At 44.3% G+C, this 27287-nt stretch overlaps 2 protein-coding genes across 5 annotated transcripts in view; one reads left to right on the forward strand and one right to left on the reverse strand.

Annotated features, from left to right (window-relative positions):
• Nucleotides 1-27287, reverse strand: part of PPAT (phosphoribosyl pyrophosphate amidotransferase) — an 81125-nt gene that overhangs the window by 43069 nt on the left and 10769 nt on the right. The gene's annotated exons all lie outside the window — the stretch shown is intronic.
• PAICS (phosphoribosylaminoimidazole carboxylase and phosphoribosylaminoimidazolesuccinocarboxamide synthase) overlaps nucleotides 1-27287 on the forward strand; it is a 67681-nt gene that overhangs the window by 7975 nt on the left and 32419 nt on the right. Inside the window, exons 2-10 of one of the 3 annotated variants that reach the window (XM_006113500.5) lie at nucleotides 4215-4301; nucleotides 10057-10536; nucleotides 12785-12868; nucleotides 13160-13255; nucleotides 15914-15985; nucleotides 18751-18837; nucleotides 22112-22183; nucleotides 24888-25289; nucleotides 26858-26923. In XM_006113500.5, coding sequence (XP_006113562.3) covers nucleotides 4215-4301; nucleotides 10057-10536; nucleotides 12785-12868; nucleotides 13160-13255; nucleotides 15914-15985; nucleotides 18751-18837; nucleotides 22112-22183; nucleotides 24888-25289; nucleotides 26858-26923 — 1446 coding nt within the window. The remainder of the gene's footprint in view (nucleotides 1-4214; nucleotides 4302-10056; nucleotides 10537-12784; nucleotides 12869-13159; nucleotides 13256-15913; nucleotides 15986-18750; nucleotides 18838-22111; nucleotides 22184-24887; nucleotides 25290-26857; nucleotides 26924-27287) is intronic. The other 2 variants (XM_089777872.1, XM_089777873.1) reach the window with 2 other exon arrangements.

The following is a 27287-nucleotide window of genomic DNA, read 5'->3' on the forward strand; positions in this document are numbered from 1 at the left end:
GAGACGCAGAGCAGCTTTTCTCGCCCCGTAGGACACGGGCGGCGGGACCGCGGCGCATCTGGGCATCCCGCCTCTCCCATTCTCCGGGGCGAGAAAAACCCCGTTCGTAACTGCGGATCCGACATAAGTCGGATCCGCGTAACTCGGGGACTGCCTGTACAATGCTGTTTAACAAAACTACTAAAAACAATGAAAATGTTGAAAAAAAGATTTGGCAAGATAATAAAACTATTTCGGTGCTTACTTCATTTAAATTAATACTGTTAAAAGCAGCATTTTTCTTCATGTAAATTTTCAAAGCTGTATTAAGTCAATGCTCAGTTCTAAAGTTTGAAAAAGCCATAACATTTAGAGTTAAAAACAAACCACCATTCCCAAGTTGTTCATTATTCTGAGGTTCTACAGGACATAACAGTATGTTACAAAGTAGGGATGTTAAGGATTAGTCGACTATCTGAGAAACAAATGCTTATTGGACAGTCAGTCGAATAGTCAATTTCCCCCTCCCCCCCCCCATCAGACAGAGGCAGCAAAAGGTGGGGAGGGAGAGAGAGAAGAGAGAATTCCTCTACTAGAAGAAAAGTATTGCCTCCAGTTCTGGGCACCAAATTTCAGGAAAGATGTGGACACACTGGAAAAAGTCCAGAGGACAGCATAAAAGTAATTCCAAAGCGGCAGTGCCACACAGCTGAGCCCGGAATAAGCTGAGGACTCCCCAGCTGATCCTAGGCTCCAGCACTGAATTTCCTCAGAATCTGGGATCAGCTGGGGAGTCCCCAGCCTATGCTAGGCTCCATGCACAGCACTGCCGCACAGCTGATCCCAGGTTCAGCTGTGTGGTGCTGCCACTTTGAAACAGGGGTAGCACTGCACAACTGAGCCTAGGGTCAGCTAGAGACTCCCCAGCTGATCTTGGGTTCTGGGGAAATGCCACTGAAATGCAGCTGACCCCAGCTCCACGTGGCATTTCAAATTGGCAACGCAGCATGGAGCCCGGGGTCAGCCCTGTGCTCCATGCTGCACTGCCGCTTTGAAATGCACAAGAGCCCCCACTGGGGACTCTTGTACATTTCAAAGCAGGCACACCATGTGCAGCCCAGAGTCAGCAGGATTTCCTGTATGTGGAGTTTGGCATTCCACCTTTGAAATGTACAAGAGCCTAACCAGGGACTCTTGTACATTTCAAAGGAGGAATGTGGAAGTGCCTATCCACTAGTCGATGGAAATTCCATCGATTACTTGACTAGCCAATTAACCATTACTTAACAGCCTTATTACAAAGAGGATGTTATTTCTCTTTAACCTCTCAGGCTAGGACAGGAAGCCACGGGCTTAAAAATACAACAAGGAAGGTTTATGTTGGACATTAGGAAAAACCTCCAAACTTTTAGAGTCGTTAATCACTGGTACAAATTGAATAGGGTGGCTGTGAAATCTCTGTGACTGGAGGTTTTTAAAAACAGATTAGACAAAAACACCAATCAAGAATGGTCTAGTTATAACATCATCCTGCTTTAGTGCAGGGAGTGGACTAGATGGCCTATTAAGGTTACCTTCCAGTCCTACACTGTTCTTATTCTGTTTTAGAAAGATCTGGGGGGGGGGGGGGGGGGGGGAGACCTAAAAGTAACAATCCTGCAGGAACAAAAAAAAACAAAACAAAAGAATACTCTATAGCCATAGGAAGTGCTCTACTCCCACAGCATCTCTAACACACAGTGCCCTCGCTACTCTGAATAAGGGGGGTAAATGAAATATGGCTATTTTAATTTGAGTATCTTTTGCAAATCAGAAAGGGATGAAGTATCACTACACCACAGCCAGACCCCATTTTGTGCTGTACTTCTCCTCCCCCCCCCCCCCCCCGAACCATGCAGAAAGCCTAATCGCCTTTAAAAATTTGGGCCTGGCCTCTTAAATGTCATTGAAAATCATGGGACAGTTTCAGTTTTCAGAGTCCAATTCACATTTTCAAATTGTATCTAATACTGGCTTAATATCAGATATTCTAACTAGGGATGTAAAAAATCCCTTAAAAATGTAACCATGTAACTGCTAAAAATCCTAGCCATTATATGTGCTGCCAATTTATATAATTTTAATACAGGTTGCACCTCACAAATCTGGGATTCTCTCATCCAGCAACATCTGTATGGTTCAGTATGACCACAGATGTTCCTGAATGAGAGAGCTTCAGGGCAGGAGGGCCAGCAGCTGGGAGTCTGGTGCAACCCTGCTAGTCTACTAGTGGGACTGCAGCAGTCTGGGAAGAGCTTGATCAGGGCTGTCTGCTGCCCAGCAGTGCAGCCCAGACCTCAGCAGCCCAAGAGGAGAAATCTAGCCGGGCCATGTCATCCAGGGAGGCAGTGGGGCTGCAGCAGGCTGGGCGACAGAGGCAGTGTGATTGGGGCTGCCTGTCACCTTGCATTGGGGCTGGGATTGCTGCCACAGCAGCCCACAAGAGGAAGCAAGCCAAGGCCACAGCAGTCTGGCAGAATCAGTGTGGCTGGGGCTGACCTGTAGACAGCCTAGCTGCACTGAAGGAGCCAGCAGTGGGGAGAGGCAGCGAGCTGAGGGGCTGGTATCAAAGGATCTCCCCTTGACCAGCAAATTGCTTCATCTGGGACCAGTCAGGTCCCGAGGGTGCTGGGCAAGAGAGGTCCAGCCTGTATTACAGAGCCCATAAAAAAGCAGGCTCCTGGGGCACCTTCGCTGCAGGTTCTGCAGTATGCAGCAAAAAGCCCAAAGGAATCCAGTGTGAAACCCGCAGTGGGACCCTGGGCAGATAGGGAGCTGCTCCAGCCCCTATCAGTTAACTGGAGCTGGACATCCCTAATTCCATCTGTGTGCATGCATGCCCACACACTCTAGACATGCAGCGTAACAATACACTACCTGTCCCACAGATGTCCATGGCTCAGAACTATTCAGAAGTAACATAAAATGTATTTCAAATTTTATTCAACACGAAGTAAAGTATGGTGTTAGTGTGTAACTTTTTACAAAATGGCACCTGCAAAGCCTTCCACAGAGGCAGCAGAGAGGTATGCATGAGGAGCTGGCTTTTAAGCTGGCTCTCCACATATGCCAGCTCCCATGCTTGCTCCCCCTTCCCACAGACAGCAGCGTGAAGGGGCAGGTAGGAGCCAGCTTAAAATTCAGCTGCCCTGGAACTATCTGCTCTCTGCGCTGCTGCCTCTGATAGAGAGGCAGTAGTGCGAGGAAGGACGGGGGAAGGGGGGACAGGCAGGAGCCTGTACACATGGGAAGCCAGCTTTCAGGCTGGCTCCCTGCACATACCAGCTTTTGCAGAGCTGCCTGGCCCCAGCACTGCTGCCTGTTATCAGAGGCAGTAGGAGATGGGGGGGGGGGGGAAAAGAGGGATAAGGCAGGAGCCAGCACTTATGGAGAGTCAGCTCTCACCTGTATCTAAACATATAACCACTAAAAATTCAGCAGTTACATGTTTACACAAATAAACATTTGTTAACATCCCTAAAATAAAGCGTATAATGTTTATAGGATGTTTGGAAATGTTTAGAGGGATGATGTCTATTCTAACTACGCACGTCTCACATACCAATCTACTATTCCTGGATAATCAAAACTATTCTTCTGGTTCAGTAGATTGCTTGCCTTACACACCTGTTTGTTTTTTGCTACAATAACCATCTCAGAACTCATGGACAGACATCATTCCAAAGGCTAGAGTTCAATCAAGTAAATGTCTGCTGTTATCCAACTTTATTAATGCAGTTTTTCCCTTATCACACTTAAAAGCCATTTTTGCAATAATTCTAGCTGCTTTATTGTTGTATAAACAGGCTTTGGATATGACACCATCTGGAAATTGTGTTTATTTCGGGGGGAAGGGAGGTTGCTTCTGCTTTTTAATTTGAATGAGGCTAATGGTACGTATATTCTGAAAAACACACTATCCCACACAGAGGCAAAAAGGCTCCTACGCGCCAAAAGGGATAAATCAGCTCTCATTTATATGTATCATTAAATTTGTTTCTAATACAGTAAAATGAATATTAAATTCACTAACATCTATCCCATTATGATTACAGTTACTTCTTGCCTAAATTTCTATACTTGCAAGCTAATGAATTTGTCACTGTGAATTGACTGCAATTTACACATTGTAATATCGTCTAGATAGATTTATTCCATATCTGTTTATACAAAAATTCTTTCCCTACCCCCTTCAGGTGAAATGTCAGTTCCATTAGAAGAGGATGAGGAAGTCCCAGAGGATCCATTACTTTTTATTTCACATGTCAGACCAATTGAACTAGGTACAGTATGGTGGTGCGGGGAGAAAATCAAAACACTGCTACTAGATTTATTTCTCATTGCATCTTAGAAAAACTAAAAGAAGTCTTGCTAGGAATAGCTTCTGTTAGCCTCAGTACATAAGCAGTCAGTTTCTGATTAATGTAACTTTAAAAACAGACATTATATTGCTCTTTCTTCCCAGTTTTAACATTCAGCAGCCTCATAAATAACTAGATATATAAGGTGGCAGATGACTACCGCATGACCAATTTGTTGATTTCATGGTCATGAAACCATTCCCTGCAACAGCTAATCAGATTACCTCAGTTTATCTTAGAGTATTTTGTTACATACTAATTGAAGGCCTGTCATATGATAGCATGTGAGGCTTGTATCGTTTGTGGATTTTCTGCCAAATCATACAATTTCTACACAAACTTGCAATTCTATGTAAGAACAAATGGGCTGAGTGCAAAGGAGATCTGCAGGGATTTTAACAAAATAGAATCCTATATCCTAAATTGTAGGCCACCAGATCAACAACTCAAGACTGCAGTAGCATTCATAGCAGCTGCATTCCCATTTCATGTAGGGGTTTGGCAAGCAAATCCACTGGTCCGACAACTTGATGCAAAGGCTCAAAAGATTTATTACATTAGTTGCACCCAAGGAATTGTCTCCCTCCTCAACTGGATCAAGAACTTTTGTGCCAAAAAAGGACTCTAAAAAAGAGGTGGACATTTCACTCCTGATGTGTACATATATAGCTTTGCTTACAATTCACGCTCGGATCACTAATTAAGGGGATAAAGATTAAAGATTATTTAGATCCTCTAACACTTCTATAACATGATATGGAACAGACAGACTTATTTGACCTGTTGAAAACCTTTAGTTCTGGTTAAAAGGAGGAAAACAACTTTGTGCAAAACAGACAACATTATATACATATGGGCTCTCAAGAATGCATTAAAATACTTAGCTCTCCTATAGTGCATTTTTCATCCATATATTTCAGAATATTTATAAAAGGAGTCAAATGCCATTCCCCCTATTATACAGTTGTAAAAACTTAGGCACAGAGCATAATACTGAGACTACTGGAAGAAAATCTAATTCTTTGTTTGTAGCTTAGGCCACATTTCACTCCAGACGCTAGCACACATCTTGCCAGAAGGAAATGGAAATGATGCAAAACATGTTTAGCAGGGACTGGCAGACAGCAAATAAGAGCTCAAAAGCAAGGTGCAACAGACAAGGGAGACAGTGCCCGGGAGATGTACATTACTATTGCAACCTCTAACTGTGAGTCTCCCATAGAAACTAAAGCTGACTCTCAAGCACAACACTGTCACCCTTCTCAGGGCAGAATTCCTTCACAGGCATAATGACCCTCACAAAGGGCCAGATTAACCTTTTGTAGGCCTGTCATCATACATATTTGAGGGATCCCAGGGGGAATAGTTGTAAAAGACTGAGTACTGGGGGCAATCTGTAGAGTGAGGTAGGGGCTGGTGTCAGGCACAGCTGGGCAAGGGAAGAAGTTGGTCTCTGGAGCAAGGCAGAGACGGAGGGCAAGTACAGCATGGTGTGTGTTAGGGATGTTAAGGACTAGTCGAATATCAGATCAGCATTTGCTTATCAGAGAGTCTGTCCATTTCCCTCCTCCCTCCCCCCGCTGCCTCTATAATATAGAGGCAGTAAAGCGGGAGGGGAAGGGATACTTCAAAGCGGCAGCACTGCACAGCTGAGCCTGGGATCAGTTGTGCGGCAGCTGCCCCTTTGAAATACCGCCTCAGTGTTTTCAAAGGGGCAACACCATGGAGCCTGGGGTCAGCTGGGGACTCCGCCACTGACCCCGGGCTTCATGGTGTTCCCCTTTGAAAATGCCAAGGCGGTGTTTCAAAGGAGCAGCCACAGCACAGCTGATCCCCGGTTGAGCTGCCCCTTTGAAATGCTGCCTCTGTATTTCAAAGGGACAGCTGTGGAGCCTGGGGTGAGCTGGGGACTCCCCAGCTGATCCCGGGCTCCACATGGCATTTCCCCAGAACCCAGGGTCAGTGGGGGAGTCCCCCGCTGACCCCGGGCCCCATGGCTTTGAAATGCACAGCGGTGACTCTTGTACATTTCAAAGCAGGCACCCGCGTGCAGCCTGGAGTCAGCGGGACTTCTCGCTGATCGTTGGCTGTAGGCGGAGTTCTGCAATCCTCCTTTGAAATGAACAAGAGCCCCAGCAGGGGCTTTTGTACATTTCAAAGAAGGAAAACCAAAGTGCCTATCAACTAGTCAATTAACTGCAATTTAACATTCCTAGCCTGGGGGTAGGAGAGGGAGGGGAAGAGGAACGTGGATAGGAAAACCTTTGGGACACTGCAGAGCTGGTATCTCTCTCTCTATCAGAGCAGGGTCCTTGGGAGCTGGCTCTCTCTCTCTCCAACTGAGCTGCAACTTCTCCAGGCAGCAGCAGCTACTCTTCCCTCCCTCTTGGTGGGGAGGTTCATTGTGGTTACTCCTTTAACTGGACTTTTAGTGTCCGGTCAACTACCAGGTCCACTTTTCAACTGGGTGAAAATCAGACACCTGGCAACAGGAACGGGAGTGGGGAAGAGATGAGGGTATTCATGGGCCACACCACTTTTTCCTTGCCTTAAGGGTAAGCAATGGAGCACTGGGGAAAGAGGGGACAGGGAGGCACCAGTGCCCAGAGAACCTTGGGAAAAGAGGCCAGCTGGGAATAAGGCTAGGAAGGGAGGGGCAAAGCAGAGGGCAGGGTCTTGGTACTGGCATCCCCCCCTCCTTTCCAATGTTTTTAGGGAACTTCCAATGCACCTACCTGCCAACTATAATGGGCCCCTTCTGACCGTGGGCCCAGCACAATGACACCATTGTAAATCTAGTACTGTCCTCAGAAGGGCATATTGCTACTACTTGCACCTCCATCCAATAGCAGAGTACGTATAAGCCCTGACTTTTATAGGTGCCCATCATTGCAGAATCCTGGGCACCGCCCCAAATAGAAAACAAAAACTTCACCCCTTCTTCTCTGGATTTGTTTTTAAATTCTTGCATACTGAAGATTAGGAATACAGATGTAAGAGTACTTTTGTGAAAAAGTTCAGACAAAATTCTGCTTCTGAAAATTGTGAGATATTTAGTCTTTCATTTGTCAATGCATAATGCTTAGGTTCAAATCATAATGGATGCTTTGTGACTTACTATGCTACCAAAAATCACGCCTGACAATATTATTTTTAGAACTGGTTGAGTATTTTTGAAACTTTTTCCAATAAAAAAAATGCTAATTTTTCAAAACCATCACTTCTTGTGAGAAAGTCAGTTCTGACATTTTTTGAGACTTTTTGGAGAAGATTTCAGACTAATTAAGTATCTTATTTCAAAGAATATTAAATGAAAAAAATTCTAGAGTAAAATTTTCAATCCACCTACCCGTTGGGATCCAATCTAGAACAACAACAAGTCGTACAAATCTGGAAGCCTAGTATATGCAATGTGATTTACCTATAGAAACGTTGGCCAGATGCAAAAGCTAAACAAATCCTTCCATCTCCCAAAAGCATCATATCCTCAGTTATGAATTGTGGGATGTGAAGAGCTAGTAGAGGACCTTCCCCATTCAGCATCGTGGGTCCTTTTCTTTCTCTCGCTCTCTAGCCTAAATGTTTGGCTCTTAGGCTACATCTACAGAGTGGAGCTATTTTGGGATACCACTGGGCAAAATATAATGGCTTGCTATTCAGACATCCCTGTAAACCTCATTACACGAGGGATAAGGGACGTTTTGAAATAAGCTATTTTGAGGTGTGTTGTGTAGACATATCCTTAGATAGAAAAATGATAGCCCCTTCAAAATACGTGATACACAACTAGAAAGCTTATCAGCTGCCAAGGCAACCCCAATATTTCTGAGCTGAAACCACTTCAAACTTCTTTGGTGTTTACTGTGATTATTCCTGTGTTGCTCATTTCAACCGCATATGAAACAATCTCATAATGTTTTGAGGCAAATATAGAAAGTCTAATTGGTATGTCATGGATCAATAGCCTCCCTAACTGTAGTGTATCAATGATCCAGCAGTTGCAGAGGCTCTTGGATGCTGACTTGGGACTTAATTGTTAAAATAAAAAGGGTAAAAATGCCATCTATTAGTAAAGCTTCCTCATGAGTAGAATGGGTTATAGAGACTAATGCACAGTCTATTCCTTCTAGACCAAATTTATCACCAATATTCATGTAAGTATGCTTCACTGAACAAGACTGCTATCAAAGGTCATATTTGCCACCATACAGAACTTAATGACAGAAGTATCCTATCACCACAGCATGGATTACCATTTAAAATGGGATGGCTGTGAAGGAATTTAAACATACTGATTGCACAATTTATGCCAATTTCTCTGCACTTACGTTTACACTTCTCTGTAAGTAGTGAAATCACTAAGAAAACAAAAAAGGAAAATAAGGAGTTTTTTACATCTACAAGAATAAAGACAACATCCTATTTTACTGTTTTAAAGGAGTACAAAATGAGAGTTCTGTAAATTGATGAGAACTGAATTTAATATCACAGTCTAAAATAATATATATATTTTTAACTGTGTTGAGAACTTGTTTTAGCACTCTGGGAAATTGTGGCATTTTTTCCTTCAACCTCCCAAAAAAAACTGTTGCTAGCAAAAGTAAAATTTTTGAAAAATTTCAAAGAAAAATTAAGTATTTAAGCTCCCTATATAGTACAAATATTTTTAACTAGCCAACTAACCCAGTGTTGCCCAGATCCTTCTGGGTAGGCCTTGGATATAAAGTATATGGGGGGGGGGGGGCGCCAGGGGAGTTGCAGGAGGCAGGGGACCAGGGACCTATTTTCTTCTTCTACCCCAGCCTGCCTGGGGCTTGTTCTCTCCCTCCACCCTGGCCACCTCACCCTCCCAGCCCGCCCAAGGCCTGTTCTCCCCACAACTTTGGTTCTGTGGGGCCCAAGGAGCAGGAGGGGGAAAAGGGTTTCGGCAGTAGGGCTACTTACCAGTGTGCTGGGAGGCAAGATGGCAGAGCCACAGTACTGGTGGCCCTCCCTTGCTGGTACAGCTGCCCTCAGCGGTCACTCTGCAGAATGGCCTCACAGACACACAGACTCACTCTAAACCCACAAGTAAGTTCTCTGATTTGGTCACACAGTAGTCTTCTATAATGCACTGGACTGAGAAAGTGCAAGGCTTCAAATTTTAAGAATTGGGTTCTAGTCCTACCTCTTCCTTTGAGTTCTTGTGTTTTTATACAAAGTGTTTCCCCCAACAGGTTTGTTTTACAAGGATTAAGGTCTCACTTTGCTAACGCTTACATACACTTAATTATGTGCACCTGTGCAAACCCAGACAAATTACGTGTGCATAAAATTAAGCACATATATAATTGTTTGCAAGAATGGGGCCTAGTGTAGTGTTATAACCCTTTCTGATGATGAAAATATAAAGCACTATATCATAAAGTGTTAAATACTAGTAATAACTTTCTTGAGTAACAAATGTGCTAACTTTTTTGGAGGTGGATGGCAGCGAAATAAATCCTCACAAATTAGTGCATTTTGGTTTAATTATCATTAATATTACTCTCTTTACAAGACAGAAAATACAATTTTATCATTAACGACTTTAATACCATGATTTTACTTCTACTACTGCAAAGTTGTGAAGAAAAACTGAATAATGTATTTTCTTTCATTCTCTCTGCTTCTCCCCACCCTACCTCACATCATGCAGGTAACCCATACCTGTGTCTCTCCCCTACCCCATCTGACGCAGGTAACACAGCAGCAATATTAGAGGCGTCCAAAAATCTACCTTTTATTCCAACGGTAGCAAATGAAGGAGGAAAACACTGGACTGTCAATGAAGTCAGAGCTCTAATACATATATGGTCAGACAAAAACATACAGCAGCAACTTGAAGGGACAGTGAGAAATAAAAGAATATTTGAACAGGTTGCTGCTAGGCTTCAAAAATTTGGAATTGAAAGGGACTGGAAGCAGTGCAGAACAAAGTATAAAAACTTGAAACATGAATACAAAAGTGTAAAAAATGCCCAAGACTCAGGGAATACAAGTAAAAGTATGAAATTTTTTAATGAACTGGATGCCATTCTGGGACACAACACTGGAAAACAATCAAGCAAATCAGATAATGATGAAGGCAAGAGGTCTACAGAATGGATAGAAGCCAAAACAGAGAGAGACTCTTTAGGTAAGAACTCAGCAATTAAATGCTTATTTACAATTATTCTCAGCAATGACGTGACATTAAAAAAATATAGTATTTAAACTTTTAAAATATAAATGTTGAATCAAAGCATAGAAGTTTAATTATAAAACATCATCTTATTATGTAAAGTAACTTTTCATACTAAATAATTATCCTGTTACAGAAAGAGGTTGAAAAACTAGGATAGGTTTTTAAGAGAAAAAATAGGTTTTTCAAAGGATATTTGAAATGACAGAGAAGTTACAAGTTAAAGATATGTATATAGAGAGACTGTTCCAAATGAAGAAGCACCTGTTCTCCAATATCACTAAGTGAAAGAAGCAAGCAGGGGAGAGGAAGAGCGAAGGTATGTCTGCACTGCAATTAAAAACCCAAGGCTGACCCATGCCAGTTGATTCAGGTTTGTGTAACTCAGATTAAGGGGCTATTTAAATTACTGTATAGATGTTCGACTCAGATTGGGGACTGGAGAACATTTATGCTGCAATTAAACCTGCTTCCAGCGCAAGCTCAAGCCAGCTTGCATTGGCCATTTGTGAGTTTTTAATTGCACTGTAGGCATACCCTGAAGGACAAAGACTGGTCCACAATCTAGTTTAGTGGTTCTCAACCAGGGGTACACAGATCTTTCCAAGGGTATACAGGCAGTCCCCGGGTTACGTACAAGATAGGGACTGTAGGTTTGTTCTTAAGTTGAATCTGTATGTAAGTCGGAACTGGCATCCAGATTCAGCCGCTGAATCTGGACACCAGTTCTGACTTACATACAGATTCAACTTAAGAACCCCAGGCGTCCCCAAGTCAGCTGCTGCTGAAACTGATCAGCAGCTGATTCTAGGAAGCCTGGAGCAGAGCAACTCTGCCTCCGGCTTCCTGTAGTCAGCCGCTGGTCAGTTTCAGCAGCGGCAAACTTGGGGACGCCTGGGGTAGAGCAGCTCGGGTGCTGCTGGGTTGGTCCAGTAGCGCGGCCGCTCCTCGGCGCTACTAGACCAACCCAGCAGCACCCCAGCTGCTCTGCCCCAGGCATCCTGATTCAGCCACTGCTGAAACTGATCAGCAGCAGCTGAATCAGGACTCCTGGGGCTGAGCAGCTGGGGTGCTGCCGGGTTGGTCCAGTAGCACCAAGGAGCGGTGCTGCGGGACCAACCGGCAGCACCCCACCTGCTCTACCACAGGCTTTGCTCCACATCTCCCTGGTCTGCTGGGGGGGGCACTAGCTGCGTCCCCCCCCCAGCAGACCAGGGAGACGCGGAGCAAAGCGGCGGAGGACCTGGGCCGGACCGCGGCGCTTCCAGATCAGCGCCGCGGTCCGGCCCGGGTCCTCCGCGGCTTTGCTCAGCGTCTCCCTGGTCTGCAGACCAGGGAGATGCTGAGCAGAGCCGCGCAGGACCCGGCCCGACCCGCGGGACTTCCAGCTGATCTGGAAGCGGCCGCGGGTCCGGCCCCGGGTCTCCACCGCTTTGCTCCCCGTCTCCCTGGTCTGCTGGCTCCCGCAGCAGACCAGGGAGACGGGGAGCAGCTTTTCTCGCCCCAGAGGAGGCGGGCGGCGGGACCAGGTGTCCCGCTGCTCGAGTCCTCTGGGGCGAGAAAATCCCCGTTCGTAACTGCGGATCCGACATAAGTCGGATCCGCGTAACTCGGGGACTACCTGTATTGTCTCATCTAGACATTTGCCTAGTTATACAAAACATGTTGGATAAAAAGCACATGTCAAATTTAGGGATGTTAAAATACGTTTATCTTTGTAAACATGTAACTGCTGAAATTTTCTGTGGTTACATATTTACATGCAGGGGGCAGGTGGGAGCACTGGCTCCCACTTGTCCCTCCTCCCCCCCATGCCTCTGAAAGAGAGGCAGCAGCATAGGGGGCAGGTGGCTATGCACGAAGAGCCAGCTTGAAAACCGGTTTCCTGCATGTACCAGCTCCCGCCTGCCCTCTTCCTTGGCGCTGCTGCCTCTCTATCAGAGAAGAGACGGAAAAATTGTGAAAGCTTGTGGAACGATGGTAAGATCTAAATTTATTTTCTCTATGGTCATTATTGATAGCAATATTGGGTGAAATTGCTGGATCTATAATTTACAGGATTTGTAGCATTTGTCAAGGATATCTACATGGCTGTTTTAGGTCCTTTTCATTTTAATTTTTAACAAATTTTATAAAAGATCTGGAAAAGGTAACATAATAATTGCAAAACGTGTTGTCCTGATTCAATATATTATTTACACAGAAATGCCTGGAGACACAGGTGAAGAGGACTCTGTTAGTAATGTGTCAGAAGATCAACGGGTCACAGATACAGTTTCTGACACAGGTAAATAAAAATGCCTATTTGGTCATCTGAAGAAGTGGGCTGCACCCACGAAATCTCATGATAGCACTTTAAAGACTAACAAAACATGTAGATGGTATCAGACTATTTTGTTGTTTAAGCTTTTCCTCAATTTAGTAAGCCAATTCATAAAACAAACAATGGAGAGTTATTCTGAAACATTTGTTGGACTACACACTGTCCTACAAATCCTTTAAGCAAAAGAAAATGCCAGAACCTCATGTAGTGACATCTATGTTTTTCATTAATTCGGTGCTCATTATACATTTATAGTGCTCCCTGACAAATGCAATGAAGAAAAGCCTATAAGCAATCCTTTAGAAGAACAAGCTGCTACCCATATAAAGGAAGAAGATGACATTGATATAGGTGAGTCAATAAAATTTACCATCTCTTTTATTTTATCTAAATCCTGTCAGTCGATCCAAGTTTTGAATTTATCGTATGTTATGGAACAACAAAGTACAGTAAAACTCCATTAGTCCGGCATCCAATGCTCTGGGACTCCTGATGGTCCGGCACCATCAGGAACCCAAAAGTGCTGGGGCAGCTGGACAGGCTTCCCCCATTCAGCTGCTGCTGAAACTGACCAGCAGCTGAATTGGGGAAGCCGGGAGCAGAGCAGCTGGGGTGCTGCCGGGTTGGTCTGGTAGCGCTGCCCCTCGGGGCTGCGGGACCAACCCGGCAGCACCCCAGCTGCTCTTGGGGATGCCTGGGGCAGAGCAGCTGGAGTGCTGCCGGGTTGGTCCTGCAGTGCCAAAGGACCAGCAGCGTCAGTTTCACGAGCAGGCTGAATCTGGACACCTGGGGAAGAGCAGCTGGGGTGCTGCCGGGTTGGTCTTGTAGCGCCGCAGCTCAGCACTGCGGGACCAACCCGGCAGGACCCCAGCTGCTCTGCCCCAGGGGTCCCCATGTCAGCCGCTGTTGAAACAGATCAGCGGCTGATTCCAGGAAGCCCCGGGCAGAGCAGTTCTGCCCGGGGCTTCCTGGAATCAGCCGCTGATCTGTTTCAGCAGCGGCTGAATCGGGGACCCCTGGGGCAGAGCAGCTGGGGTTCTGCCGGATTGGTCCCGCAGCGCCGTCCCTTGGCGCTGTGGGACCAACCAGGCAGCACTCCAGCTGCTCTGCCCCAGGCGTCCCCAAGAGCAGCTGGGGTGCTGCTGGGTTGGTGCCGTAGCACCGCCCCTCGGCGCTGCGGGACCAACCCGGCAGCACCCCAGCTGCTCTATTCCAGGCATCCCCGATTCAGCTGCTGCTGAAACTGACCAGAAACGGCTGAATCAGGGACTCCTGGGGCAGAGCCTGACTATTGTAAGGGGGGGCTATCAGGTGTTTGGGGTGGCATCCCCTCCCACCCCACTCCAGACCCCTCACAGCCCCCTCTTCTGATAGTCTGGCATATCTGATAATCCAGCACCCCCTGGGTCCTAAAGGTGCCGGATTATCGGAAGTTTACTGTATTACTTAGAATTCACAGTAAAACTGGAGAGGAGATCAAAATCTTGCATAACAACCTGTCCCCCACCCAACTTTCCAAACACAAGTAGTAAGCAGGGGCTGAACTGCTGCTTGCTATCAGCCAGCTAAGAGGAAGGGTGGGTATGCCCACTACAATTGTTTAGCTCTGCAAGGTAATTATCTGTTAACTGTTGATATGTAAATACAGCTCAGGAGAGAATATGAGGTGTGGCTATGTAAGTCCCATTCAGCCAGGGCTGATGGAGGGTCAGTGTTGGACTGGAATGTGGAGAATTGTATATAATTTGGGACTGTTGTGGGGGGGTCACTAATCATGCTACCCCTAAACGTGGGAACTGTAAAACACCAGTGCTTGCAGGAGAGAGAGACACCACCATCATGGTAAGAGGTCTCGTAAGAACAAGCCTCCCCACTTCCAGAGTTGAGTGAACTGAGCTGGGGGGGAAGGGTTAAAGGGCTTGAGTCAGCCTGCTTCACACCTGCCAGGTGTGAGCTATAAGACTGGCCCAGCCTGCACCTTTCCCCCTTTGTTTTAAGGACAGACCTAAAGCAGACTCCCGGAGGAGTCTTTTCTTATGCTAGTCCAGTGAAAGCTGGATTCATTTGCCAGTCCAACTGGTGGCTAAAGAGTTGAAATCACGGAGAGCTAAAATCACTGGTTTGGCTGAGAGCCAGACCTATTGCAGCTAGTGAAGTGGTGGCAACCAGTGGCGTGGCGTGGTGTGGAGCAGAGCGGAGCAGCGGCAGGTGAGGAGCGGCGATCCGCGGTGTGGCGTGGAGCAGAGTGGTGGCAGGTGAGGAACAGTGGTGTGGAGGGGCGGCAGGCGAGGAGTGGCGGCAGGCGCCCAGCGGAGCATCCAGTGGCGTGGAATGAGACACCTGGTGGAGCGTGGCGGAGTTTCCTAAAAGGTGCCCCCTATCTATCCTCCCACCCCCATTTCTACCCAGGTTGGGAGGTGAAACCTTGCAGGTGAACTTTGGGACTCTGGGTGGCACGGACTAGGGACAGAGACTTTTGGGATGTCGGACTCTTTGGACGATTCTTGGCTGGCGCCACTTCACTGGCTGCAATAGGTCTGGCTCTCAGCCACATTCCATTCCAACACTGACCCTCCATCAGCCCTGGCTGAATGGGATTTACATAGCCACACCTCGTATTCTCTCCTGAGCTGTATTTACATATCAACAGTTAACAGTTAATTACCTTGCAGAGCTAAACAACTGCAGTGGGCACACCCACCCACCCCTTTTAGCTGGCTGATAGCAAGCAGCAGTTCAGCCCCTGCTTACACTATATGCTCCTTACTGTGTTCTATACTCACATATTCTTTGCAAAGATTCAGAGGAAAATATTGTCTGGCAGGGCTGGGGGTAGGGGAAGCTTAACACCTAACTAGAAAGATGTGGGAATGCCTTTTTACTGCCTTGAGTATTTCCATTGGAAGGAAAACCTGCATTACCTCCTTTGTCAGCCTTATGCGCAGTATTCAGCCTTTAAGCACAGCATGCTCAAAAAGTTTTAAATGCCAAATTTAAATCTTCTGACAGATGAAGTTTCTGTAACCATGACTTCAGAGAATCTGGAAGTGTCGCATGTAGCAAGAGGGAAAGCTGAGACAAGTAAGTGATAGAGCATCTGACTAGTCATGAAGTAATTTGATGTCAATTGGACAACATTGCTTTTGCCCATCTACCGATGACAGAACTGCACTCTCTATACACACACAAACAAACTGCTTTACAATGGCTGCTGCTGGGTGCACAGGACTTTTGATAATACAGATTTCAGATCCTACCAGTCACCTGTAACATGCATTTCAGCAAAATGGAGTTTGCCCAGAGTCCTGCATGTTTTTTGTTTCAGTCATTTGGATAGTCCAATAATGCATACATCTACAGGCCTAAGTACCACTGCAGACAAAATAAAGCAGCAAGGAATTTACCAGCTGCATAATCTAGAGAGAGTTTTCTCAGGATACCCCCTGAAACAATGTCCTTTACTTTCAACATCTTCCAGTTCTTAGGCTGCCAATTTGTGGCACAACTGACAAGCATGGGACTGAAATTTACGAAAGAGACTCCTAATTCTTTACTCATAAATGAGATGCGTAGAGATGTTTGGGGAAGGGATGGAGAAGATGACTAGAAAAGCTGCTACTACACTACCCTAAGTGCCAGTGAACACAGCAAAACTGTCTTGCTTCATACCAAGCTAGTCACATGCAAAGTATAGATTGAATGTGGCTACTGGAAAAAGAGTCATAATTTGGTTTGACTAACCAGTACTGATGGAGCCAAGGCATATTATAATGAAGGTAAAACACACTGCTGCTGTTTGTTCTTTGTGGTGAGGATCTTAAAGTCTATGACTATGCTGCAGTTGGGAGGGAGACTCCCAGCCTGTGTAGAAGAAGAGCCTGCCAACACTGCTATTTTTTGTATGCTGACACTTTGTCTTGAATGGGAATTCAGACTTTCAAGCCTACATAACGTCATAGGTTTGAGCTTCGTTAGCTAGCCTGAGTCTCCACCAGACAACAAACATCCAAACTGCTATTTTTAAACGAGACAGTGAATGTGTCTACCCAGGCTGGGAGGCTCTCTTCCAGCAGCAGTGCAGACATAGCCAGTATGTCCTCCACTCAACTAGTAGGACTAACTTCAGAAAAAAAGAGTCTATTCTTAACTCTCAGAAAATGAGCACTATGATGTGAATGTCGTACAAAAGGTTAAAAGCAAAGCAACAATGAATAGATAAAAGCACAACAAATCCGCACCAATTTTTGTGGGTACATTTTTAGTAACTTGTTAAAGCTACAGATCATATTTTGTCAATTAATGTTTAATGTCAGTGTTCTCCAATGGACTGACGACAGGCCTAGAAGCCTGCCAATGACACTTTGCACAGTCAGGGTTGGCAATTTTTGAGGGGGTGGCCACGCCAAGATTTTGGTACGTGGTCAAGGGCTGCACTTTTCTATCGAGGATGTGTGTGTGGGGGGGGGGGGGGTGTCTGGGATGGAGGTTGGGTGTAGATAGGAGCTCGGAGTAGGAGACTGGGTGTAGGGTCTGAGAGGGAGCTTGGGTGAAGGAGGGGGCTGTGATCTGGAGCAGGAGATTTGGGTGCAGGGTCCAGGAGGGAATATGGGTACAGGAGAGGATGCTGGCCTGGGGGAGGGTTGTAAGAGGGGATCCAGTGTTGGGAGGGAATTGTGACCTAGGGGAGGAGGGGTGCAGAGGTTTGGGTGATGATCTGGGGCAGGGAGTTGGGATGCCGGATGAGTTGGGATGTCGGAGGCAGGCTCTGGCTGGGAGGCACTGACCTAAGCAACTCCTAGTCAGCAGCCCTGCAGTACCCTAAGGCAGGCTCCCTGCTAGTCAGCAGCCCCAGATTGCTCCAAGTGGCTGGCTGCTCCCTGTGGCTTTCAGCTCAGAGGAAGGGGGAGACTTTGCATGCTTCAGTTTTCAGCCAATAGAGAAATTGAGCTGGGGGTGGGGGCAGGGGCAGTGCATGGAGCTCTCTCCCCCCCTTCTGCAGATCCCCATAATAACCTCTCTACATCAGTTTCTCCAAATACATAAGGATATGAATAAATACTTTCCTCCTTTGCCAGTCAAAAAGAAGCACTAACAAGTGAAGGAGAATCAGTTAAAATGGGAGACTCCTCTCCCAGATCAAAAGCATAGACACCATGTTAGCAGAGGAAAAAAAGCAAGTTATGATAACACAATGTAAATGACACATTTTTAGAATGGCTTGCTTATGGATTGCCAGTGTAGTATTCTCCTCTGTTGTCAAACTTCTACCACAGATATACTGTTAATATGGCATCTCCATCCTACCACTGAGAAGGCAAACTATGCATTTTTTGTCCTTTTTCAGTCTGACTCAATGCCCACAGAAGTCAGTTAATGGAAGCCTTGGACCAGAACCTTTAGCAGAACCACTATATATAGTCACCCTATAGACCGCACACATGCATTACCAGTTCATTATTATTTTATTTGTTACCGTAATGCCTAGAGGCCTCAAATGAGACCTGCATCCCCATGTTCTTGGCAACAAACACATACTGTAGTAAGAAATAGTTGCTGTCCCAAAGAGCTTACTATCTAAATAAGTGACTGACATCAATTCTATTCCCAAACAAACTCACCAATTAGAAATCACATTGTATTTATTCTAACTAGAAGAACGGTTTTAAATGATGTCTCAGATTTATTGCAAAGTGTTGCCATCAGATTTTTAGCCAAGAGTCCAAAAGAGTTAAATACATAAGTTGAATGAATTTGCCACTACAGAAACTATGACGTGAGAGTGGTTATGTTTCAGACATAAATTAAGACAGTAAATTTTGTAAGTTATTGTATATAAATTCACACAGAAATCTCTGAAAATAAAGAGGATTTCATTAACTTTACTCCAGAAGACTTGGAATCTACACATATAAAGAAAGAGACAATTGACATAGGTAAGTTAAAAGTTTTCCATAATGATCTTGAAAGCATCCCATTTTAGTGCAGAATTATAAAGGATTCAGTGGTGCAAATACAGTTTTTACCTTACCGTTTAGTGCTATGCATTCAAGATTCTGCTAAAAATGCTAATTTACAAATCTATAATTTGTTTTTAAAAAGACCACAATCACATTTTGCTGTGTTGGACAGAATATTTTATGTATTTGATGAACACAGACATTTTTTAAAAATCCAAATACTAGAAAGTATTGACCAAAACAACTAAAATAGCTGCCACGCAAAAGCAGCGGCCATTTGAAGCCTATTCAGGCTTTTCAAACCATTTTATGCTAGTGTAATTCGTTTAAGAGATATATATAGATCACTGTCCAATAATTGCAATTGAGATGTTAGGAATTTTAATAAGAGTGAATTCAAATCAGTAATATATAAATGCATATCTAATTTCAAGTATTTGAGAAAAATGGCCTAATTAAAAACAGATTTGCAAACAGTATGTAATGGAGGAAGACTAGAGATACTCTTACTTAGAAATAAATAAGCATAGAAGCCACAGTTGCAGAACCAAGTCATATTTGGTAATATACAGGTATTCCAAGCTACATCAAAATGTACTAAGATACCACAGGTTTATACCACAGTGATTAATAGTCTAGAAAACATGACCTAGAGGAAAGATTAAACAAACCCCAATTGTTTCAGTCTAGAGAAGAGAAGGGGGAAACCTGTTAACAGTCTTTAAGTACATTAAAGGCTGTTATGAAGAGGAGGGTACTGAATTGTAAGACGGGACAAACAGTAATGGGTTTAAATTGCAGCAAGACATTTAGGTTAGACACCAGGAAAAACTTGCAAACTAGCAGCATAAAGCAGCACTGGAACAAAATTACCTACATACGTTGTGGAATCTCAGGTCACTGGAGATTTCTAAGAACAGTTACACAAACAACTGTCAGGGGTAGTCTAAGTAATACTTAGTCCTGCCTCATCCAAGGGACCAGATAGATCATCTATCAAGATCCCTTCTAGTCCTACATTTCTATTATTTCTATGACGTAACCAACTGCATCAAAGCAATTCTATGAAGGAAACATTGTGCGGGGGAGACAAAACTATATTGAGTCTGGAGCAAAAGAACATCCAGCTATGTTCAGACACACAGTCAGATCACATGAATGCAGCAAGAACTTTCCATCTAGAATAGTTTTACAAGATGTCATGTGAATACTTCTATTTGTGTACTAGGAACCAAAAACCAATTGAATTGTATGTCAGTAATCCATTTCAGATATGAATCACTTAAAGACAACAATGCACAGACAGGTTAGAAACACAACATGGTTGAGAAAAATGAGCACAGGATCAGGAGTTAGAGATGGAATTAGAATTTATATTGCTGACTCATTGGGTTGCCTAGGATGGGTCAACTTCAGAGAACAAGAATCACGACATGAAATCTGACCAGTGGCTTTCTGGTGCAGAACCATATCTTCAACAGTAGATAGTACTACATGTTTCAGAGGAATGTGCAAAAATTCTCATAATGGGCAACTATGGAATAATTTGCTATTTTTATAATGAGATCATTAATGGTAGGTTGGTATCATGAAGTATAATTTCTGAATCTGTTTGCTTTTCTATAAAATGTACACTTAAATGTACACTGTGAAAAAAAATCAGTAAAATCCTTTCAAAATTCAAAAGAAGGTATACAAATCTGCATAACTGCTAAGTACTATCCTACATTTAAATTAGTTATCTTGTTTATCCTGGTTGCATCCAATCAAGTCATGCTTATTATTAGTGATCTTATGTGTTAACATCACACACAGTTCTGACCTTCATTAAAAACCCAAATGGCCTAAGATATCCAAGTATCCAGAAACAGGGAAAGAGGAAGAAATTCAGCCTTCTCCAAAACCTGAAACCCACAAAGGATGAAATCCTGGCCTTACTGAAGTCGGTGACAAAACTCCCACTGGACAGTAAAATCCTATGCTTACATTTCAGTGTACAGTAAAACTCTGATAGTCCGGCATCCAACTGTTCGGCACTCCTGATACTCCGACATCAAAATGCCAAGCGCTCCTGACGAGCTGATTAAAAAGCCTGCCGCTCAGCACACGTGCTGGCTGTAATCAGAGGGAGCATAAGGTTGGGAGAGGGGGAAGAGGGAGTGGGATTGTGTTACAGTATGGAGAAGAGAGGTTACAGCATGGAGGAGATGCGAAGTGGAAAGGGGAGGAGGGAGGGAGATTGTGTCCTGGCCAGCTGGTTAAGCGGTGCAGCTGTACCAGACCTCCTGATTCTCCGGGAAATCTGATAATCCGGCACTGCCTAGGTCCAAAAGGTGCCAAATTATCGGAAGTCCACTGTATATAGTATACAGAGTAGGGCTGTCAGTCAGTTAACTCCTGCAGTTAACTCAAATTAATTGTGATTAATCAGTTTTAAATCACACTGTGGAGCAACAGAATGCCCATTGAAATTTACTAAATTTTCTTCTACATTTTCAAATATATTGATTTTAATTACAGCATAGAATACAAAGTATGCACTGCTTACTTTATATTTTTATTACAAATATCTGCACTGTAAAAATGATAAAGAAACATTTTTCAATTCACTACAGTAGTTCCATGAGGTGAAATCTCTATCATGAATACAACTAACCAATGTAGACATTTTTTTTGTTTTATAACTGCACTCAAACAAAACAATGTAGAACCTTTTTTGTGTTTTATCAAATCTGCAACAAAGATATTCTTTAAAAGAACATGTGCCGAGTCATTATTCTAGACCATAGTTTCCCAAACTGGAGGGCATGCCCCCCTGGTTAATGGTCATGCCCCCCCCCGGTTAATGGTCAGTTCCTTTTTCTTTTCTTTTTTTGCTCAAGTTCTGCTGCTATTGATGCCGAAAAGTTTGTAAGCCACTGTTCTAGACTACTATAACATAAAATATATGGCAAAATACAGGTAAAACAGAGCTGGAGTTTTACAATTCTCCTTTAAGCAGTTCAGTCACAAATTTGATTGACATTTTTAAATGAGCATCATCAGTGTGGAAGCATGTCCTCTGGAATGGTAGCGAAGCATGATTCTTTTAAAAACACAAGAGAAACTATGGAGACAGTTACATCTAAACAATAAATAAATTTTAAAAGATTAATGCAAATGGTTATTACGGGAACCCTGCAGAAGATCGGAAGAATATATTCAGTTCATATACCTAAATAGATTTAACATAAAACTGTATTTTTGATAGATGATGATTCTGTAAGCACTACTTCAGAGGATACATCTGGCCCATCAGTAGTGAAACAGATAACTGAGACAGGTAAGTGTCTAGTTATACATATCTCAGTTTTTAAAAAGGTGTAATTTCAATCACTACTGCCAAAGGCAACCTGATCACTACTGTGGATTCCAGCTACCATTGTTTATTACCTACTTCAATTCAGCTGTGGATAAAATTGAACTAATTGTCAGCAAGAGACATTGTAAAAGTTTAGCTACTAATTCACTTGCCTTGATTGTACAGAGCTAAAATGTGTTCTTTTTATAAACCATTGCTCCCATTTTAAGGTTTCAGTCAGATCAGCAATATTGTTCTATCAATGCTATCACAAGTTAATTCAAGTGAAATAATCTAATCTACACTCGGGACAAAAAAATGTTTTTCACTCGAGTTGTGATGCATCTATAGTCATGACGGGGACCACAATACCGACAGTACCAACTTCATATTCCCTAGTAATATACTCAGACTCTCTTAGCTGGATCCTGGGGGTAGCTGTCAGGTGTGAATCCCTGGAAATGGCATCCAGTACCTTGGTTTACTGAGGAGCATCCCTATACCAGCTCTACTCAGCGAGGCAAGAGCACTGTACACACATTAAGTGATATTCTACCAGCAAGAGCTGAGACAATAGTGCATATAGGTACTTTCTGTATGAGCACCAGAGAGAGCTGCTACCACAAAAACACTGAATAAAGTGCACATTCCAACTAATTACATAAGAGCGTGCCTAACTACAGGTCTGGGAACAGTCCCATTGAAGCTGAAAGGACTAGTCCCATGTAAGGATATTAAGGATTAGTCAATTCTCCCCCCCCTCCCCCCATCAGATAGAGGCAGCAAAAGGGGATACTTCAAAGCGGCAGCCGAAGCAGCAGCATCACAGAGTTGATCCCAGGTTCCAACACTTGGAAGGTAATAAAGTGATAGGGAATAGCCAGCATGGGTTTGTGAAGAACAAGTCATGCCAAACTAATCTGATAGCTTTCTTTGATAAGATAACGAGCCTTGTGGATAAGGGAGAAGCGGTGGATGTCATATACCTAGACTTTAGTAAGGCATTTGATACGGTCTCGCATGATATTCTTATTGATAAACTAGGCAAATATAACTTAGATAGGGCCACGATAAGGTGGGTGCATAATTGGCTGGATAACCGTAGTCAGAGAGTTGTTGTTAATGGTTCTAAATCCTGCTGGAAAGGGATAACAAGTGGAGTTCCTCAAGGGTCTGTTTTGGGACCCGTACTGTTCAATATCTTCATCAATGATGTAGATATTGGGATAGAGAGTACGCTTATTAAGTTTGCAGATGATACCAAACTGGGTGGGGTTGCAACTTCTTTGGAGGATAGGGACATAATTCAAAATGACCTTAGCAAGTTAGAGAAATGGTCAGAGGTAAACAGGATGAGGTTTAATAAAGAGAAATGCAAAGTGCTCCACTTAGGAAGGAACAATCAGTTCCATACATACAAGATGGGAAGCGACTGTCTAGGAAGGAGCATGGCGGAAAGGGATCTAGGGGTCATAGTGGACCACAAGTTGAATATGAGCCAACAGTGTGATGCTGTTGCAAAAAAAGCAAATATGATTCTAGGTTGTATCAACAGGTGTGTTGTAAGCAAAACTCGTGAAGTCATTCTGCCACTCTACTCTGCACTAGTTAGGCCTCAGCTGGAGTACTGTGTCCAGTTCTGGGCGCCACATTTCAAGAAAGATGTGGAGAAATTGGAAAGGGTACAGAGAAGAGCGACAAGAATGATTAAAGGTTTAGAGAACATGACCTATGAAGCCAGGCTTCATGAACTGGGCTTGTTTAGTTTGGAAAAAAGAAGATTAAGGGGGGACATGATAGCGGTTTTCAAATATCTAAAAGGGTGTCACAAGGAGGAAGGAGAAAATTTGTTCCTCTTGGTTTCTGAGGACAGGACAAGGAGTAATGGGCTTAAAGTGCAGCAGGGGAGGTTTAGATTGGACATTAGGAAAAAATTCCTAACTGTCAGGGTGGTCAAATATTGGAATAAATTGCCAAGGGAGGTGGTGGAATCTCCCTCTCTGGAGATATTTAAGAACAGGTTAGATAGACATCTGTCAGGGATGGTGTAGACGGAGCTTGATCCTGCCTTGAGGGCGGGGGGCTGGACTCGATGACCTCTCGAGGTCCCTTCCAGTCCTATTATTCTATGATTCTATTCTATGATTCTATGCGGCATTGCCACTTTGAAATGCCACCGCGGTGTTTGTGTGGAGCCCAGGGTCAGCTGGGGAGTCCCCCACTGGCCCCAGGTTCTGTATGGCATTTCAAATTGGCAGAGCCACATGGAGCCTGGGGTCAGCGGGGGACTCCCCAGCTGACCCTGGGCTCCATGAAGGCACTCCTGCTATGAAACGCCCAAGAGCCCCCACTGGGGACTCTTGTGCATTTCAAAGCAGGCACCTGCGTGCCACCCAGAGTCAGTGGGACTTCCCGCTGGCCCCAAGCTGCATGCGGAGTTCCGCATTCCTCCTTTGAAATGTAGAAGAGCCCCAGAAGAAAAATGTGTATATACATGACTGAACCATTCCCATATATTATTGCAATATATACACTTTTATAGTCCAAGTTCTGACAAAATAATCAAAAATCTTAATTCAAATGTTAATTCACTCATCTTATTACTGAATAAAATGTACGTAGCTAGAGATCTTTTATTTGTGTGTGTTCTGCAATTCTCAGTTATTTGTTTCATTCATATTTTCAGACAGTTTAACTCATTTGGATGAAGCACAGAATCACATTAAGGTTATTACAGTTCATGACACAGGATCAGGAAAACATTGGAGTGATAATGAAGTCAGAGCTCTAATAAATATATGGTCAGAAGGGAAGATACAACAAATGCTTGAAGGAGCAACAAGAAATAAAGAAATCTTTGAGGAGATTGCCAGAAGGTTAATGAAATTTGGCATAGACAGAGACTGGAAACAATGTCGCACAAAGTACAAGAACTTAAAATACGAATACCGTGCACTGCAAAAAGAAAATGATCATCTTGGCAATCCCAGAAAAAAGATGAGGTTTTACGATGAAGTCGACTGCATCTTCAGTAGACAACCTCTAGTTGCATCTAGCTGGGGATGTGAAAGTTCTAATCTCATATCAGGTATTAAAAAGCAATGAAAACTCCAATCTCCTAAAATTAAGCTTACAAACATGGTAATTTTCTGCTATCTTTAACACTGAGCATTGGAGTTAGTTGAAATGACAGGTTGTAGAGGTCGTCAGTCAGGTTTTGTAAAATTATAAGGATGGTAAATTCTGAGAGCAGTAGCAAGTAAGAGCATATGCTTATAGTATCCAAGTAAAAGGGGATAAAGAACAGTGAGCCCATTTCTATACAATAAAAAAGTGTTCCCCATTAATCTGATAACAGATATATCCTGAGCTGATGAACATCTCTGCCTAAGATTATTTTTGAGTCCAGGTGTAATTACTGTCAACCTCAAATGGAATCAATCTCAAATTGCATTCATTATTAAAAACATTTAGAGAAGCTGCTTTCACTTTAGTATTCTAATATGGTCTTCACAAATTTGCATTAACAAAAAAAGTAGTGCTATAATTTGACAAAGAATCATTTGAGAATACAGGCAGACCCCGAGTTACGTCAGTCCGAATTTAGTCAGACCCCTAGTTACGAACGGGGTGGGGGGGCACGCAGCTAGTGCGGGGTGCCTCCCCCACTGTCACCGCCTCTGGCGGCGTGGGGGGCACTTCCCCCCAGCAGACCAGGGAGACGCGGAGCGGCTTTCTCGCCTCAGAGGACACGGGCGGCGGGACCGCCGAGATGCGCCATGGTCCCGCCACCTGCGTCCTCCGCAGCGAGAAAAGTCGCTCCGCGTCACCCTGGTCTGCTGGGAGGGGGGAGCGGCGCAGCTAGTGCCTCTCCCCCCCCCAGCACACCAGGCTTTTCTCGCAGACGCCTGGGGTAGAGCAGCTGGGGGATTGCCAGGTTGGTCCCACAGCGCCGAGGTGTGGCACTACTGGACCAACCCAGCAGCACCCCAGCTGCTCTGCCCCAGGCGTCCCCAAGTCAGCCGCTGCTGAAACTGACCAGCGGCTGACTACAGGAAGCCCAAGGCAGAGCTGCTCTGCACCGGGGCTTCCTGGAATCAGCCGCTGATCAGTTTCAGCAGCGGCTGACTTGGGAACACCTGGGGTAGAGCAGCTGGGGTGCTGCCGGGTTGGTCCCGCCGCGCTAAGGGTCGGCACTACCAGACCAACCCAGCAGCACTCCAGCTGCTCTGCCCCAGGCATGTCCGATTCAGCCGCTGCTGGTCAGTTTCAACAGTGGCTGAATCTGGATGCCAGTTCCGACTTACATACAAATTCAACTTAAGAGCAAACCTACGGTCCCTATCTTGTACGTAACTCGGGGACTGCCTGTATAATGAAGTCTTAGAGCAGTATCCACTCATAACTGTGTCTCAAGTCAGCAACAGAGAGAGTACTGACACCTGATCAATTTTTAACTAAATTTATCTGATTTTGGGTGTCAGACTTGTGAAATCAAACTACTTTCAGGTGGCGCCTAACCTGTCCAGGACATTCCTATTGTTCAGAGACATCTTCTCTAAATATTTCTTACATATCATAAGTACTTTTTAGTTTGTCTGGTTTTAGAGCAGCTCTTAGTTCATAGACTAACTGGTGTTTTTTTTTTTAAATAAGAGTCAGTAGAAGACATTATCATAAACACAGGACCTAGGGGTATCAAGAGAAAAACATCTGATGATGGTAAGAGCTTTTTGCAGATATGCAAATACTGTTACATAGTTGAATGCTAGGTGCTAGTTTAATCAAACATTCAAGCTGTAAAACAATTACTTAAGCCAGTGGTTTCCAACCTGGGGTTGGTGGACCCCTGGGGGTCCATGAGGGTATTGCAGGGGGTTCATGGGAGGCGGGGGGGGGGAGGGGGAGGGCAGAGGAGATAAATAAAAATGAACATAGAACCATAGTCACCAACCCGTCAACCGTCAATCGTGATCAACTGATCATTTTTGGGGGCACGACCAGTCAATCGCGAAGTGTCCCAGCCTCTCCCCCCCCCCCCATGAAGGAGCCCATGCTGGCGCTACCTCCTGCAAAAATGAAGGTA

Source organism: Pelodiscus sinensis, chromosome 4 (genome assembly GCF_052426305.1).
Source record: "Pelodiscus sinensis isolate ZL-2025 chromosome 4, ASM5242630v1, whole genome shotgun sequence".
NCBI classification, from domain to species: domain Eukaryota; kingdom Metazoa; phylum Chordata; order Testudines; family Trionychidae; genus Pelodiscus; species Pelodiscus sinensis.